Raw genomic sequence first — 17,479 nt, 5'->3', positions numbered from 1 at the left:
TAAAAGATTATTAGATACATTTACAATTGCCCAAGAATTCACCAGAAACCATTTCTATAGATGCGGGGGTAAGATGTGGAGCTTACTGGCACTGTTAACGAAAACCCTCTCACTCTAAACCTACCATTCTCCAAGTTCGTACTGTGGGAAATGGGTGCTTGGTAAGCTCTGCCATTGACATATAAGTGGCTTTCCTGAATTACTATACCAACTTATATACCACAAACCCTTACAACTCTCAGGCCATCTGATGTCATAAGCATTACCTAGACTAACTGGAGAACAGAAAAAAAAATGTTGCCAATCACTACCGGCAAAATAAAATGGCCATTGGTAATCTTTCCAATAATATGACACATGGCCCAGATGGTCTGCAGTGGAATATTATAATATACTGCCGCCGCATATTACCCCCATCTTAGTTGATCTCTTAAACCCAATAAGTATACAGGATGAGTGTATGGTGGACTTTCATGAGGCCTGCACAATTGTGTTACCGAAAACTAACAGAGACCTGACACTTGTCAGCTTATGTAGCCCACTTTCCTTGGTCAATGTAAACTATACATTTTTTCAAAAATCCTGGCACATTATAAACCTTTTTACCTTATGTACTTTTTTCCTCACAATACAGGTTCACCCATGGATGTCACTCTATTATGGGCATCAGTTTTGACCAAATAAATCAAATTCCCTACAACTATGCTTCTCAACCTAGATGCTGAGAACGCCTTCGATCTGCTGGCAGCACCCCATTGTCTTATAGGGCTTTGAGGATATTTTTCTTTCATTTTTAGGTTATATGCAAAGCAATGCAACCACCCAACTGTTGTTAATAACTTACTATCTCCTCCTATCATGCTGAGTAAAGAGATCCATTAAGGATGCTCAATATCACCTCTCTTATTTAATTTGCTATTATACCCCCTATTATTATGATATTTACAGAGCTGCCAACCTTTTTATGGTATCTAGTTTGGAAGACACAAACTCAAGACTGTTTATTATGATCTATTACTTTTTGCCTCAGTATGCCTTGGGCATGTCGCTTACTAAAATAGAGGGAAAAGGAGCATTGATGGGTTTTAGGATCAATATAGATAAATTGGAGGCATTGCTTTTGACGGGATTACGTTGGGGTTAAAATCACTAGATCTCCTAATCTGTATAGGACTAATCTGCATCTCTTTTCCAGGTCCCTTGGCGAAGACTTGATAGCATGGGGCAAGTTTCCTCTGTCTTTTATTGGTCAGACAAACTTTATCAAAATTATAGCCTTCCCACGATTCTTATAGTTATTCAATGTCTTGCCCTTATATTTGCCACTGTGGATGAGCGTGCCCTAGAACAAACAATTTTGTACATTTATTTGGCCAGGAAAGAAGCACAGAATTGGGTTCCATATTTTAAGGCAGACCAAATTTAGGGAGGTGGGGTTAAGGGGGGAATACATTTTATTTATATCTATTAGGTATTCTTGGGTGATGCCATGATACAAACTGCAGCTTTCTACTCATGCTTTTCTTGCTCAATCCTTTTGTGATAACCCCAACTGGTGTGTGACTTTGATGATAGGATATTTAGTTGATGTGCATTCTAGAACAATCCTCTCATTCAGCCAAGTATGTACTTTTTTGAATTGGTGTGTTCCCATCCTTTTTATTTCATGTACTTACAAAGCAAAACTAGAAGCATAACCCGTAAAGTCACAGAGGATGACTGGACTGATAGGCTTCTAGCCAAACTCCCTTCTCAAATGACGATAAAGGGCCTAATTACTAATTTCAATGCGTTTTTACGCCCACAATTACAATATGACTTGACACCTCGAGAACTGGCAAGCTGGCAAATATATGACCCTCAAATCCCACCAACCTTTATCTTCAAGACATTAAGTGAGACACACATTTCTGCCTTCTTTTTCCCACTGGATAATTACCCTAAAAATAGTTCGGAAAGGATACCTCTTCCTCAAAACAAACTTTTTTGTGAAGAATATCTCAGATCCAACCCGTTCTAAATGTGGGGAGGCAGTTGCGGACCACTTACATTATTTATGGGCATGCCCCCAAATTTACTTCTTCTGGAAACTAATTCACACTTTTGCTAAAACATATTCTAGACATAATATTACACTAACATCAGCCTGGCCTCTCTTTGGTCATGTAATGCATATAGTGTGCCTATCCCTCGAGGCATTAAAAAATTCTTGTTTCATACTTCTGCTTTGGCATGCAAGGCCATCTTGCAAAACTGTGTAGCACCAAATACCTCTACATTGTTTTCAACCAACCACCTGGTATTTTGAATGTGAGGTAAGAGGTACTGCACCTATATAAATGAATACAATATTAAACCCTTATAATTTACTGGCAGCTAATGGGGTTTGCCCAATCTATGATATGCAAAACTGCAAGATTTTGAGCTATGGCACACTGGGGGTTCGAGAGATCTACACGTTCACTGTTCTGTACTTCCCCTTTCCTATCTCCTTTTCCTTCTCTTACTGTTCATTATTTTTAACAGAATGTGATCATGAAGGGGGGGGGGGGGGTTACTGTCACACAAAAGAATATACAATAATATTTTGGTTTGAGGATCTTTAATGAGTGGTAAATTGCACACCAAGGATTTCTTACTCTCCATCATACATCTTCTGCACATTACCATTTGACAGATACTTAAACTCAGTATGGACTTAAGTTACAATGGGCTTAAAAAATACTTTCTCACCATTTACCTTGATTTTCTTTTGATTCAATATAATTCAGTTTTTTTGCTTTCATTCAATAGCTGAGAGCTGCCTCTGATTGGTCCCAGGGCTCAGCCAATCAGAGGCAGCACTCACTCACCCATTCACAAATGGGTGAGTGATGCCTCTGATTGGCTGAGTGCTGGGACCAATCAGTGGCAGCTCTTAGTTGTCATTCAATAACTGAGAGCTGCCTCTGATTGGTCACAGTGCTCAGCCAATCAGAGGCAGCCCATTCAGCAGGCGGGGAGTTTAAGTCCCCGCCTGCTGAATACTCCTCACAGTAGTGCAGGATAGGAGCCGGCTGGACACGGCTGAGCATCGGCAGCTGAAGAAAGGTGAGTATGGATTTTTTAAAATTTTTTATCACCATTTTGTCTTGTTTTTTCTTTCAATATATTTTATTGATTTTACAGTATGTATAGATAACTTTACAATGTCAAGAACTGATAAAGTCGTGAATTCCACTTCTCATCTTGTTGTTGTAACCATTAAAAGAGAACTTATGAAACCACTAAGATATGATTGTTACATTCTATTACTTGACAGACAAGGGCAGAGGGGAGGGTAGGAAGTGGGGGTTGGGATCGAGGGGGAAGGGGAGGGGGCGGGGGGTGCTCCAGGTTAGACCCCCTGGTTAGCTTTACCACTTATGGTGTGGGACGGTCACTCATAGTTGCCATTCTGCAGCCACCTAGTGAATGAGTGTGAGTTGCGTGCGCTTATCCAAACCGCCCAGGTGCGATAAAAGCTCTCGTGTCTAGTTATGTCGTCCTGTGTCCTCAGTTTCTCTAGTCGCTCGATTTCGTCCATCGCCCCCACCCACGCACATCTGGGAATTTCGATGTCCTGTTTCCAGAATCTGGGAATTACTTGTCTTGTGGCCATAATGAAAAATTTCAACAGGCCTTTTTTAAGTGAGTGGGTGCCGGGTGGAGGGATGGACAATAGCGCTGCCTCCGGCGTCAGGGACAATGGTTCCCTGCTCACCTTCTCGTATAGCTTCTCCATGTCTTGCCATATGGGTGTAATCATGGGACACTCCCACCATATGTGTAGCATCGAACCCACTTCCCCATGGCATCGCCAGCAAGTATCTGACGTCGCTGGAAAGAGAGAGTGGAGTCTTTCCGGTGTCATGTACCACCTTGATAAGATTTTAAAATTCAATTCTTGCAACCTACTAGACACCGACATCTTGTGGGTGTATTGGAATGCCTTGTTCCAGAGCTCTCCGGGGATGGATCGACCCAGCGCCTCCTCCCAAGCGGTAATCCACCTGGGGGTGTGGTCACCTAATCACTCTTCTAGTATTTGACTATATAATAATGACACAGTATGTCTAGGTGCCTCTTCCATGACACACAGTCTCTCAAAGGGTGTGAGATCCAGGTTCCACCCTCGCTCAGGTCTTATCTTTCCCAGGTAGCTTCGAACCTGCAGATATTGCATCCATGAGCCCGGGGGAGTCCCCCCATTCCCCTGTAAGCTCGCCATGTCGCGGAGGCCCTGGGCGTCCAGTACCTCTCCCACCCTTGCTTCCGCTCCAGAGGGCAGGAATCCCAGACTACGAGTGTCCAGGGTTGCCGGGATCTGCGGGTTTCCTGCTAATGGGGTGAGGGCACCCGGAATGGATGTTCGGCATCCTCCCCTCCATGCCCCCAGGAGAGTGACCATCAGGGCCGAGGTCTCCACTTTTTCCCCCTTAACCCCTTTCGGGATCCAGAATGCCCCCTTTGGTAAGAGGGTGTTGTTCTCTTCTTCTATTTGCACCCATAATTTATCTGACCTGTGGTGGTATAAATCTAGTATTAGGGTACCGATTGCGGCTTTATGGTAGAGATATATGTCAGGGAGGCCTACCCCCCCTTTGGATTTTGGCTTGGTTAGGCTTTTGTAGCTAAGCCTTTTAGATCCGCCCCTCCATATAAAGCGAAGTATATGACTTCTTAATCTGTCAAAGAAGGTTTTCGGGGGGTTGCATGGTGCGGTTTGGAATATGTATAGGAGCCGTGGGAGGACATCCATCTTGACTGCATTCATCCTACCGAACCATGACAGTGACCCTCCTGCCCATCCCTCCAGATCTCTTTTCAGAGTTGATAACAGGGGCTTGTAATTTAATTCGTATAGTTGAGTTGGGTCGGGTGGGATCTGGATCCCTAGATATTTAATTGAGTCTCGTCCCCACTGGAACGGGAGAGCTGTGGCTACGTTCCTAGCCTCTTGTTGTGGGATCGTAATATTCAGAACTACCGACTTTTGGACATTTACTTTATAGTTGCTGAGCTTACCAAAAGTGGCAACCTCTGGCATGATATTGGGGAAACCTATCCGGGGCTCGGTGACATACAGCAGGAGGTCGTCCGCATATAATGATAGTTTATGTTCCTCCTTTCTGCTCCGTATTCCGCGTATTGATGGATTATTCCTGATGGCATTTGCAAGTGCCTCCATAACCAGAATATATAGGGTGGGGGATAGGGGACACCCCTGTCGCGTGCCATTCCCGACCTCAAATGGGGCTGACAGCTTGCCGTTGACCCTGACCTGTGCCGAGGGGCGATGGTAGAGGGCCATTATCCATGCTATTGCTCTAGGGCCAAGTCCCACCTTCCGGAGGGTTGCGTCTAAGAATTTCCAGCTGATTCTGTCGAACGCTTTTTCGGCGTCGACAGACAGCAGACATAATGGTGTCCCCTCCTTTCTAGCCCGATCGATCAGGACCAGGGTCTTTCATTTTGTCTTGTTTTTTGAGGGAAGGGGTTATATTTAAAGCCTTTCCCTGAAAAACAATTACTGGATGCCCGCAGCTTGGTCCGCTACCGCAGTTGTCATCTGTGACAGCAGTGGTAGGGAATTATTTTTATTCCCTGCAGGGATTTAGAATTCCTTTGCTGCATCTGTCACAGATGTGGCAGGTGCAGCAAGGAATTTTTTATTCCCTGTGGGGATGAAGGAAACATCTGCCGCGTGCAACAGATGTGTTCTTCATCCCGCGGGGACACAGCAGCGGCGGACAGGTAAGTTTTGTTTTTTTTTAAACACTAAAATTGTTGTTTTTTAAGGAAGGTCTTATATTTAAAGCTGTTCCCTGGAAAACAATTACCGGGTGCCGGCAGACCATTGTCTTCAATGAGGCCGCCGGCAGCAGCCATGCCTCCATTGAAGACAATGCGTGCATTATTATTTTTTTACACTAAAATTTTGTTTTTTCGGGGAAGGGCTTATATGTAAAGCCCTTCCCTGAAAAACAATTCAGGGGTTCTGGCAGACCATTGCCTTCAATGGAGCCGCCGGAAACAGTCGCGGCTCCATTGAAGGCAATGCACGAACCTGCATTCACGCGTGTTTTTGCACATACATGGGTGTGCACTTATGTACGCACCTATGTACGCCCAAAAACACGCTCGTGTGAAGCCACCCTAAGGCCTCGTTCACACGAGCGACAAAGTTGCATGATTGTCTTGTGATGCGTCAATGCTACAAATTGCATGTACATTTACAATGTTTTGTAGCATGCTACATTGCATGAAAAACCTCACAGGTTTCGCGATATGCATAGAACTTGTGTGGTTTTGTAGCCCATGTTTCTCTATGGAGCCTTCCTCTCTGTTGCATTGCATCACACAAAAACGCGTTTTTCGCGTGGTGTGATGCAACTTTGACAGTAGGAATTCCTACTGTCAAAGCTCTAAACTAAGCCCTGGCTGTAGTAAAAAAAAAAAACATGCATCACCTGGAAACGCTGTCAGCTCTAGCCCGTCTTCTTCCCGGCCCCTGGCAGTTGTCTTCAGCATCTCTTCTGGCTGGGGATTGGAAACCGTCTACCTCCAAAAAGCGCTGCCTCTGATTGGCTGCGGGTCGCAACTGACAGTGAATCGCTGTGATTGGTTCATCAAGCGCTGGCTATGATTATCTAAGCATCACAGCCCTCAGCCAATCAGAGGCAGCGCTTCCTGGAGGCAGGGATTTTCCAATCCCTAGCCAGAAGAGATGCTGAAGACAACTGCTGGGGACTGGGGAAAGTGATGTATTTTTATTTTTTTTTCTGCAGCTGGGGCTACAGAAAATCCTTGTAAGCGGTTTATGCGACTTTGTAGCATCACTTGCAACTTTGTAGCGCCAGAAAATCGCGGTATCACCGGGAGAAACCGCTACGATATCACACGGACCACTGATGTGACATCGCTGCCGTTTACTCTTGTCCATATCGTGTCACCCGTGTGAAGAGGGCCTAATACCTAGTGTGAGTAAGAATCTCACAGTCATGTTGGGGTCCTTCTTACGAACAATCCCATGGACAATTGATCAGCTGCTATATGACTATATGTGCTATAATAAAAGTTTTATTATACGGGCAGCTTTAGCCATGCAATTATTTTATGACTAGTGTGCAAGCTTTTCAATGATCTCTAATTAAAGTGAGTTTGGTGTGCAAAATAAAGGTGTCACCATCTATAGCTTTTGCAAGTCTTTCTGCAGGGCTCAACCTCAACTTCTCTGATTAGGGTAGTGATGTCCACAGGAAAATCCTGTTATACCCACACAAACAAAGATAACTTGTCCAATAGGATTGTGCTAGAAGACGGGCATGATTGCATTTCTAAGTCTTCTCAAGTGTGGCAAAACGTAGCGTGTAGAATAGTTAGGCCCCTTGTACACCGCAGAGCCCCCTTCACATTGCACTTACCTGTTTAGTTGCCTTTTCTCCTGTACTGCGGATGCAGATTTTTTTTAAAAAACCGTCTGCTATTCCTGCGTCATTGCCTAGCAATGACGTGGAATCTGCGATCTTTCCGCAACGTGACTGCGAAAGGGCCGTGGACCGGATGGCTTTCATTGACCTCAATGGAAGCCGTCCACACGGATTCCACGAAAAAATGGAGCATGCTGTAATTTTTCCTCCACTTGTGGAATCCTCCATTGGTTTCCGAAAGTGTGCAGGAAGAATCGATTTCTCATAGCATGCCACGGGCGCTATTTGCTGCGAACACCTGCCGCGAATTCCGTAGCAAATATCCATCCGTGGGCAGGAGCCCTTAAGCATAGCTGACATTTATTTTAATGTAGAGGAATCAATAAGTCATTCTCTATTCATTTCTTCGGGACTCTATATGTTCTTAGTGGTGAGAAAATGAAACTTGGAATTCCATGTACTTTACACAACAGTATAGAATCTTTATCCAGCATCTTAAAAGCCTTTTAATACTTGCTTTTGAAAAAATGCCATTTTGAAGGGGATAAGAAAACAATTTCTGTGCATTCAATTCCGTCTTAAAGCCGCACAACCTCTATTTTCCAGATGCCGCAAGTTTCACGACAGGCAGAAATTAACACAAGCGCAGACATGTCAAGAAGAATCTATCATCCTGCAACAATCTTCATGGGCCGCCAAATGTCAGCCAACTCAAGCATTGAACATTGCCTTACACAGAGGAAATCTCCCCAGCCCACAAAGAGCTTTTCTATTTCTGACCCACATTCGGTCAGACAGGCAGCAATAAACAGCAATGTGACAGACAGCTGTGTAGTACCAGCTAATAGTGATACTCAGTGCTTAAATAAGCCTGACAAAATAGATGGGGAGACATCATCCTTCCAGATTAGTCAAAAAATGCCGGTCACATCCGTCGCTGCTTCTGAGGATGCGAGAACACACCGCGCAGAGATCGACAAGACTCAAAGTGGTAGGAAACATTTAGTTGAAAGCAGGCAATCTGCACAACTTAGCTCACAGACTCTGAAAAGATTAAGTCCAGAGAACAGAACAGGGGATTTACAGAATGACAGCCCAGGCAACAAGGTGGAAGATTCATTGATGTATGAAAGGCTGGTTCCTAATGAAGAGAGATTTACACACGCAAGCCCCTCTGGATCTCCACCTGATGCCTGTGATTACATAAATAACCAAACATCAGATAACCGTAGCGCCTGTGAAAATCTGTCAGGTATGATGCCTTTACTTATATATTTATTTTTTCCATTATCCTACACAATTTTTTGCCTTTTCTTTGATATGTTCTTTATTGTCCTTGGTCTGCAGCAAGTAATCTTCTGAGCGAAAGTAAAGCGGAAGAAACATTTATGCTTAAAATGTGTTCCTTGGATGGGGTTGTCCTATTATTTTATTTAGTATATTGCGTTATTGCGTGTACATGTGTTATATAAGCTGTTTGAACACTGAAGGTTTGGGGGGTTTTTTTTGGTTTTTTTTATATATCTCATCACAAAGCTTTGGCCAATCTTGCATACATTCCCCTATTCCATGAACTGATATTCAATTTCCCGCTTGGTGAAAGTTGGATTTTTTTTGCTAGTTGCCTAAAGGGAAGGTATCATCCGAAAATGATCTATTGTATACATCACATTATTTTGACCCCTTAGTGACCAAGCCTGTTTGCACCTTAATGACTGGGCCAAATTTTGGAAATCTGACATGTGTCACTTTAACATAGAATGACTCTGTAAAGGTTCTGCACATCCCAGTGATTCTGACATTGTTTTTTCACCACATATTGTACGTCATTTAGGTGGTAAAAGTAGACCGATAGAATTTGTGTATATTTATTAAAAACAACAAAATTGGGAAGATTTCGAAAAAAAATTGTATTTTTTCACATGTACAATTGCAATATCTCAAATATGTACACATTGTACAAATTTTTGATAATATATATATTTCCATCTGTTTACTTTATTCTGAATGCACATTTGAAGGAGACGTACAAATTTAACATTGATTTTTAACATTTTGAGGAACACTTTGTTTTCCTGCACCAAGCCAAGATTGCAAAGGCTCATAGGTGTCAGAATGATAGATACCCCCACAAATGACCCAGTTTTAAAAACTACACCCCATAATGTATTCACTGAGGGGGGTCAGGAGTATTTTAACCCCACAGTTTTTTTTCAGAAGTTAATACAATTTAGAGGAGAAAAAATAAAAATTCATATTTTTGCAAATATGTCATTTTAAAGACAGTTTATTTTCTATAGTGCACATGAAAATGAGGATTTAGACCCCAAAATGGATACCCCTGTTTGTCCTGTGTTCAGAACCATACCCATTGTGGCCCTAATATTATGTCTGTGTGTACAATTGGGCCCAAAACAAAAGGGACAGCCAATGGCTTTCAGAACAGCCATTTTGCTTAAAGTCCTTTTAGGCCCCATTGCCAACTTGTAGAGCCCTTGAACGTCCAATACTATGGAGAGCCCCCACAAATGACCCCATTTTGAAAACTGCATATTTTGACCGCATAGTTTTGTGACACTATGGGGTGTCACTAAGGGGTTAAGAATTTGTAGTGATTTCTTTTTACACTTTTTTTTGCAATATGTATTTTAAAAAAAAGTTAAAATCAGTATTTTTCACAGGCAGGATTAAACTGAAAGGTAACACCTATATGTAGATAACACAGGATCCACCATCCACAATAGGTGATCAGCTATGATTATCTACTCTCCTCCCTGCAAAATGGCCCCTGCACAGGTTACAGAACATGTCTAGAACAGTCTCCCATACTAGCCAATGGCTCAGCTCCTGTCCATTGTGTGAATGGCCCATGAGGCTGCTGTAAAGCGTCTCCTGTGGCTTAGAGTTCCAGGCAGCAGAAATGCAGTCCTAATTTCTCGCTAAGGACCTGAAGGTTGCAAGTTCCATCTTTGCCTGGTTCAGGTAGCCGGCTCAAGGCTGACTCAGCCTTCCATCCTTCCGAGGTCAGTAAAATGAGTACCCAGCTTGGTGGGGGGTAATTAATAAATTACTTTAAAGCACTGTGAAAAAAGTTGGCGCTATAAAAATAACAAGATTATATTATTTATTTATATCTTCTAAATGCTGTTAAATGTAGCTTAGTCAAGATGGTGGACCCACAGTCACTTGTAGACAGCAGAATAAAAAATTCTACAATCAGAAACTAAAAACAAATTAGAAAAATGTAATATGTTTCTCTATCTGGTTTTAATTAATGGAAAATCATTTCTGGTGATATAGTCCCTTTAATACAGTTTGACTAGCAAAATTGCTCCTGCCTCATGAAGGAGTAATTCATAACTAATGGTACAACCATGAGGAGATCATGCTTCCTCACCATTGCCCCTGACATTTACCTCACATTGATGTTTCAGGTAGTTTATAGTTTGTCTATGGATGTTGGCCTGGGTATCTTCCCTTATTAATATTTACCTCCAAGCAATAGAAGGTGCTTTGGTCTGAGGTAATAGGATGTGTATTTCTCCCAAAGAAATTTCCAACTATCTCAGAAGACTTTGAGTTGTATTTCCTCACTGTAGGTCAGATTTTGGTGCATTTCCTCTTCAGTGGATAGTAAGAATTAATTTGTCCCTGTGTTAAGATTGGGCTTTAATGATAAGCTTTTAAAAAAACAGTAGACTTTACTTCCCCTCTATAAAGTTTTATTGCTCAGCATATTCCCTCCCTCACTTTCCTCTCTTGCCCTTCCAGTTGCCACTGTGTTATTCCAAAGTTCATATATAGGTCCTGCTTTCTCTTGCAAAGAATCCATCGGAAATCACTTCCAGTGGGTGAATGAGACACTGAGTTGTCATAAGTCAGTGCGGCCTCTTCTCATTGGGATTTGTGGATTAGTTCTTGTATTGGATAAATTAAAGTGTCATTCCGGCAAAAACACATTTTTTCCATCTCTGCCCCCCTCACCTGTCGTACTCTGGAGTTCTCATTTGTATATTGCGGTAACTTCCATGTGGTGCAGCCTCCTGTCTGATGCTTATCAGGCACCATCTTAATGTTGCTTTCATTTTTACATCAATCACATGATACATCAGCACAGCAATACATGATCAGCTACAGCCTGTGCCATTACCATCTGTATTCTATGTAGAATAATAGAATTGTAGAGTTGGAAGGGGCTTCAGGATCATGGAGTCTCACCCCCTGCTCAATCAATGATTCACTAAATCATCCCAGACAGATGTCCATCTAGCCTCTGTTTGAAGACTTCCATTAACAGAGAACTCGCTACCTCCCATGGCAACCCGTTCCACTCATTGATCACCCCCACTGTCAGAAAGTTTTTTTCTAGTCTAATCTGTATCTTCTCCCCTTAGGTTTCATACCATTGTTTATAGTCTTTACTTGTGCAAATGAGAATAGGGCTGATCCCTCTGCACTGTGAGGGCCCCTCAGATATTTGTAGACAGCTATGAAGTCTCCTCTCAGCCTTCTTTTTGGCAAGCTAAACCTTCCCAGATCCTTTAACCTTTTTTCATAGGACATGGTTTGTAGATCGCTCACCATCTTGGTAACTCTTCTCTAAACTTGCTCCAGTTTGTCAATGTTTTTTTTTTTAAATTGGGGTGCCCAGAACTGGACACAGTATTCCAGATGAGATATAACCAAAAAAGAATAGAAGGTGATAATTACTAGAGATGAGCGAACGTACTCGTCCGAGCTTGATGCTCGTTCGAGTATTAGGGTGTTCGAGATGCTCGTTACTCGAGACGAGTACCACGCGATGTTTGAGTTACTTTCACTTTCATCTCTGAGACGTTAGCGCGCTTTTCTGGCCAATACAAAAACAGGGAAGGCATTACAACTTCCTCCTGTGATGTTCCAGCCCTATACCACCCCCCTGCAGTGAGTGGCTGGGGAGATCATGTGTCACCGGAGTATTTAAATCTGCCCCGCCCGCGGCTCGCCACAGATGCATTCTGACAGAGATCAGGGACAGTGCTGCTGATGCTGCTGCTGCTATAGGGAGAGCGTTAGGAGTTATTTTAGGCTTGAAGAACCCCAACGGTCCTTCTTAGGGCCACATCTGACCGTGTGCAGTACTGTTAAGTCTGCTGTGAGCAGTGTTGCACATTTTTCTTTTTGTATATCGGGCATGCAGAGCATTGCGTCCTCAGTCTGCAGTAATTTTACATAGTATAGGGCCAGTAATGGTGAGGCAGGGACAGTGGGAAAGGTGAAAGAGATATACTGTCTATATAGGCAGTGGGCTTTTTCAAACAAATTTGGGAAAAATACTATCTTTGGGCTGCCTGTGACCGTCTTGAGTGTACTGCGTCTCTGCTGGGGGTAGTAGTCCTAATTAATATGCAGCTAAGTGTTACAGCAGGCTTGCGCAAAATTGTTTTCTGGCTCTGCGTTGCCCGTTACATCACCGCCGTCATCCCGTCCAGAGGGAAACAGTATACATATATACGCTGCCTACAGTATCTGTCTGCTGTCTCAGCTCAGCCTTTAAAAAAATAGAAGCAAAATACTTAAGGCCTACTAGTGGCCTTTGGACACTTGACTGCTTCTGCGCTGTGAATACCACTAGCTCAGTCATACGCACCTACGTCTCACTACAGGCTTGCGCAAAATTCTTTCCTGGCTCTGCTGTGCGTTCCGTAAGCGAAGTCAGCCTCCAACCACAGGCCAATAAGCGGCACATTTAATTACAGCGTTCTGTTTCTGCACTACTGGTAATACACCATGCTGAGGGGTAGGGGTAGGCCTAGAGGACGCGGGCGAGGACGCGGAGGCCCTAGTCAGGGTGTGGGCACAGGCCGAGCTCCTGATCCAGGTGTATCGCAGCCGACTGCTGCGGGATTAGGAGAGAGGCACGTTTCTGGCGTCCCCACATTCATCTCACAATTAATGGGTCCACGCAGTAGACCTTTATTAGAAAATGAGCAGTGTGAGCAGGTCCTGTCGTGGATGGCAGAAAGTGCATCCAGCAATCTATCGAACACCCAGAGTTCTGCGCCGTCCACTGCTGCAACTCTGAATCCTCTAGCTGCTGCTCCTCCTTCCTCCCAGCCTCCTCACTCCATTACAATGACACATTCTGAGGAGCAGGCAGACTCCCAGGAACTGTTCTCGGGCCCCTGCTCAGAATGGGCAGCAATGGTTCCTCTCCCACCGGAGGAGTTTGTCGTGACCGATGCCCAACCTTTGGAAAGTTCCCGGGGTCCGGGGGATGAGGCTGGGGACTTCCGGCAACTGTCTCAAGAGCTTTCAGTGGGTGAGGAGGACGGCGACGATGAGACACAGTTGTCTATCACTCAGGTAGTAGTAATTGCAGTAAGTCCGAGGGAGGAGCGCACAGAGGATTCGGAGGAAGAGCAGCAGGACGATGAGGTGACTGACCCCACCTGGTTTGCTAAGCCTACTGAGGACAGGTCTTCAGAGGGGGAGGTAAGTGCAGCAACAGGGCAGGTTGGAAGAGGCAGTGCAGTGGCCAGGGGTAGAGGCAGGGCCAGACCAAATAATCCACCAACTGTTTCCCAAAGCGCCCCCTCGCGCCATGCCACCCTGCAGAGGCCGAGGTGCTCAAAGGTGTGGCAGTTTTTCACTGAGAGTGCAGATGACCGACGAACTGTGGTGTGCAAGGTTTGTCGCGCCAAGATCAGCCGTGGAGCCACCACCACCAGCCTCACCACCACCAGCATGCACAGGCATATGATAGCCAAGCACCCCACAAGGTGGGACGAAGGCCGTTCACCGCCTCCGGTTTGCACCACTTCCTCTCCCCCTGTGCCCCAACCTGCCACTGAGATCCAACCCCCCTCTCAGGACACAGGCACTACCGTCTCCCAGCCTGCACCCACACCCTCACCTCCGCTGTCCTCGGCCCCATCCAGCAATGTCTCTCAGCGCACCGTCCAGCCGTCGCTAGCGCAAGTGTTTGAGCGCAAGCGCAAGTACACAGCCACGCACCCGCACGCTCAAGCGTTAAACGTGCACATAGCCAAATTGATCAGCCTGGAGATGCTGCCGTATAGGCTTGTAGAAACGGAGGCTTTCAAAAACATGATGGCGGCGGCGGCCCCGCACTACTCGGTTCCCAGTCGCCACTACTTTTTCCGATGTGCCGTCCCAGCCCTGCACGACCACGTCTCCCGCAACATTGTACGCGCCCTCAACAACGCGGTTACTGCCAAGGTCCACTTAACAACGGACACGTGGACAGGCACAGGCGGGCAGGGGCACTATATCTCCCTGACGGCACATTGGGTGAATTTAGTGGAGGCTGGGACCGAGTCAGAGCCTGGGACCGCTCACGTCCTACCCACCCCCAGAATTGCGGGCCCCAGCTCGGTGGTGGTATCTGCGGCGGTGTATGCTTCCTCCACTAAACCACCCTCCTCCTCCTCCTACGCAACCTCTGTCTCGCTATCACGATGTGTCAGCATCAGCACGTCGCCAGCAGACGGTGTCGCACGGCGTGGCAGCACAGCGGTGGCCAAGCGTCAGCAGGCTGTGCTGAAACTACTCAGCTTAGGAGAGAAGAGGCACACGGCCCACGAACTGCTGCAGGGTCTGACAGAGCAGACCGACCGCTGGCTTTCGCCGCTGAGCCTCCAACCGGGCATGGTCGTGTGTGACAACGGCCGTAACCTGGTGGCGGCTCTGCAGCTCGGCAGCCTCACGCACGTGCCATGCCTGGCCCACGTCTTTAATTTGGTGGTTCAGCGGTTTCTGAAAAGCTACCCACGCTTGTCAGACCTGCTCGGAAAGGTGCGCCGGCTCAGTGCACATTTCCGCAAGTCCAAGAAGGACGCTGCCACCCTGCGCACCCTGCAACATCGGTTTAATCTGCCAGTGCACCGACTGCTGTGCGACGTGCCCATACGGTGGAATTCTACGCTCCACATGTTGGCCATGCTCTATGAGCAGCGTAGAGCTATAGTGGAATACCAACTCCAACATGGGCGGCGTAGTGGGAGTCCGCCTCCTCAATTCTTTACAGAAGAGTGGGCCTGGTTGGCAAACATCTGCCCGGTCCTTGGAAACTTTGAGGAGTCTACCCAGATGGTGAGCGGCGATGCTGCAATCATTAGCGTCACCATTCCTCTGCTATGCCTCTTGAGAAGTTCCCTGCAAAGCATAAAGGCAGACGTTTTGCGCTCGGAAATGGAGGCGGGGGAAGACAGTATGTCGCTGGATAGTCAGAGCACCCTCATGTCTATATCTCAGCGCGTTTTGGAGGAGGAGGAGGAGGAGGGGGAGGAGCATATGGAGGAGGGGGAAGAGACAGCTTGGCCCACTGCTGAGGGTACCCATGCTGCTTGCCTGTCATCCTTTCAGCGTGTATGGCCTGAGGAAGAGAAGGAGGAGGATCCTGAAAGTGATCTTCCGAGTGAGGACAGCCATGTGTTGCGTACAGGTACCCTGGCACACATGGCTGACTTCATGTTCGGATGCCTTTCTCGTGACCCTCGCGTTACACGCATTCTGGCCACTACAACTACTGGGTGTCGAAGCTGGACACGTGGCCTGAACTCGTGCTGTATGCCCTGGAGGTGCTTGCTTGTCCTGCGGCTAGCGTCTTGTCAGAGAGGGTGTTTAGTGCAGCTGTGGGAATCATCACGGATAAGCGTACCCGCCTGTCAACCGACAGTGCCGACAGGCTTACAATCATAAAGATGAACAAAGCCTGGATTTCCCCAGAGTTCTCTTCTCCACCAGCGGACAGCAGCGATACCTAAACAATACGTAGGCTGCACCCGCGGATGGAAGTATCGTTCTCTATCACCATCAAAAACGTGGACCTTTTAGCTTCATCAATCTGTGTATTATATTCATCCTCCTCCTCCTGCTCCTCTTCCTGAAACCTCACGTAATCACGCCGAACGGGCAATTTTTCTTAGGCCCACAAGGCTCAGTCATATAACTTTTGTAAACAATGTTTATACGTTTCAATTCTCAATTCAATAAAGCGTTGAAACTTGCACCTGAACCAATTTTTATTTTAACTGGGCTGCCTACAGGCCTAGTTACAAATTAAGCCACATTAACCAAAGCGATTAATGGGATTCACCCGCCCTCTTGGTTGGGCATGGGCAATTTTTCTGAGGTACATTAGTACTGTTGGTACACCAATTTTTTCTGCCCTCGCCTACAGTGTAATCCTAGTAAGTTTTAGCCCACCTGCATTAAAGCTGACATTACCTCAGCTGTGCTGGGCACTGCAATGGGATATATTTATGTACCGCCAGTGGGTTCCAGGGAGCCACCCATGCTGTGGGTCCACAGGGACTTCACATTAGGGATTTGTACCTGCCAGTGTCTATGTATTAAAAACCCCAGTCAGACTGGGGCATGCAGTGTGGGCCGAAGCCCACCTGCATTAAACCTGACGTTGCCTCAGCTGTGCTGGGCACTGCAATGGGATATATTTATGTACCGCCGGTGGGTTCCAGGGAGCCACCCATGCTGTCGGTCCACACGGAGTTGTAACTCCATGTGTCCACTTCTAAAGAACCCCAGTCTGACTGGGGCATGCAGTGTGGGCCGAAGCCCACCTGCATTAAACCTGACGTTACCTCAGCTGTGATGGGCAATGCAATGGGATATATTTATGTACCGCCGGTGGCTTCCTGGGACCTACCCATGCTGTCGGTCCACACGGAGTTGTAACTCCATGTGTCCACTTATAAAGAACCCCAGTCTGACTGGGGCATGCAGTGTGGGCCGAAGCCCACCTGCATTAAACCTGACGTTACCTCAGCTGTGATGGGCACTGCAATGGGATATATTTATGTACCGCCGGTGGGTTCCAGGGAGCCACCCATGCTGTGTGTCCACAGGGACTTCACATTAGGGATTTGTACCTGACAGTGTCTATGTATTAAAAACCCCGGTCAGACTGGGGCATGCAGTGTGGGCCGAAGACCACCTGCATTTAATCGGACGTTACCTCAGCTGTGATGGGCACTGCAATGGGATACATTTATGTACAGCCGGTG

At 46.0% G+C, this 17,479-nt stretch overlaps 1 protein-coding gene across 2 annotated transcripts in view; it reads left to right on the top strand.

Moving 5' to 3' along the window:
- Positions 1 to 17,479, top strand: part of KIZ (kizuna centrosomal protein) — a 130,762-nt gene that overhangs the window by 39,608 nt on the left and 73,675 nt on the right. For both annotated transcript variants that reach the window (XM_066595756.1, XM_066595755.1), the window contains exon 4: positions 8,058 to 8,703. In XM_066595756.1, the coding sequence (XP_066451853.1) occupies positions 8,058 to 8,703 (646 nt within the window). The remainder of the gene's footprint in view (positions 1 to 8,057; positions 8,704 to 17,479) is intronic.

Source organism: Eleutherodactylus coqui, chromosome 3, assembly GCF_035609145.1.
Source record: "Eleutherodactylus coqui strain aEleCoq1 chromosome 3, aEleCoq1.hap1, whole genome shotgun sequence".
Lineage (NCBI taxonomy): Eukaryota > Metazoa > Chordata > Amphibia > Anura > Eleutherodactylidae > Eleutherodactylus > Eleutherodactylus coqui.
The sequence above is the reverse complement of the archived record's forward strand: the minus strand, read 5'-3'. Positions and strand labels throughout refer to the sequence as shown.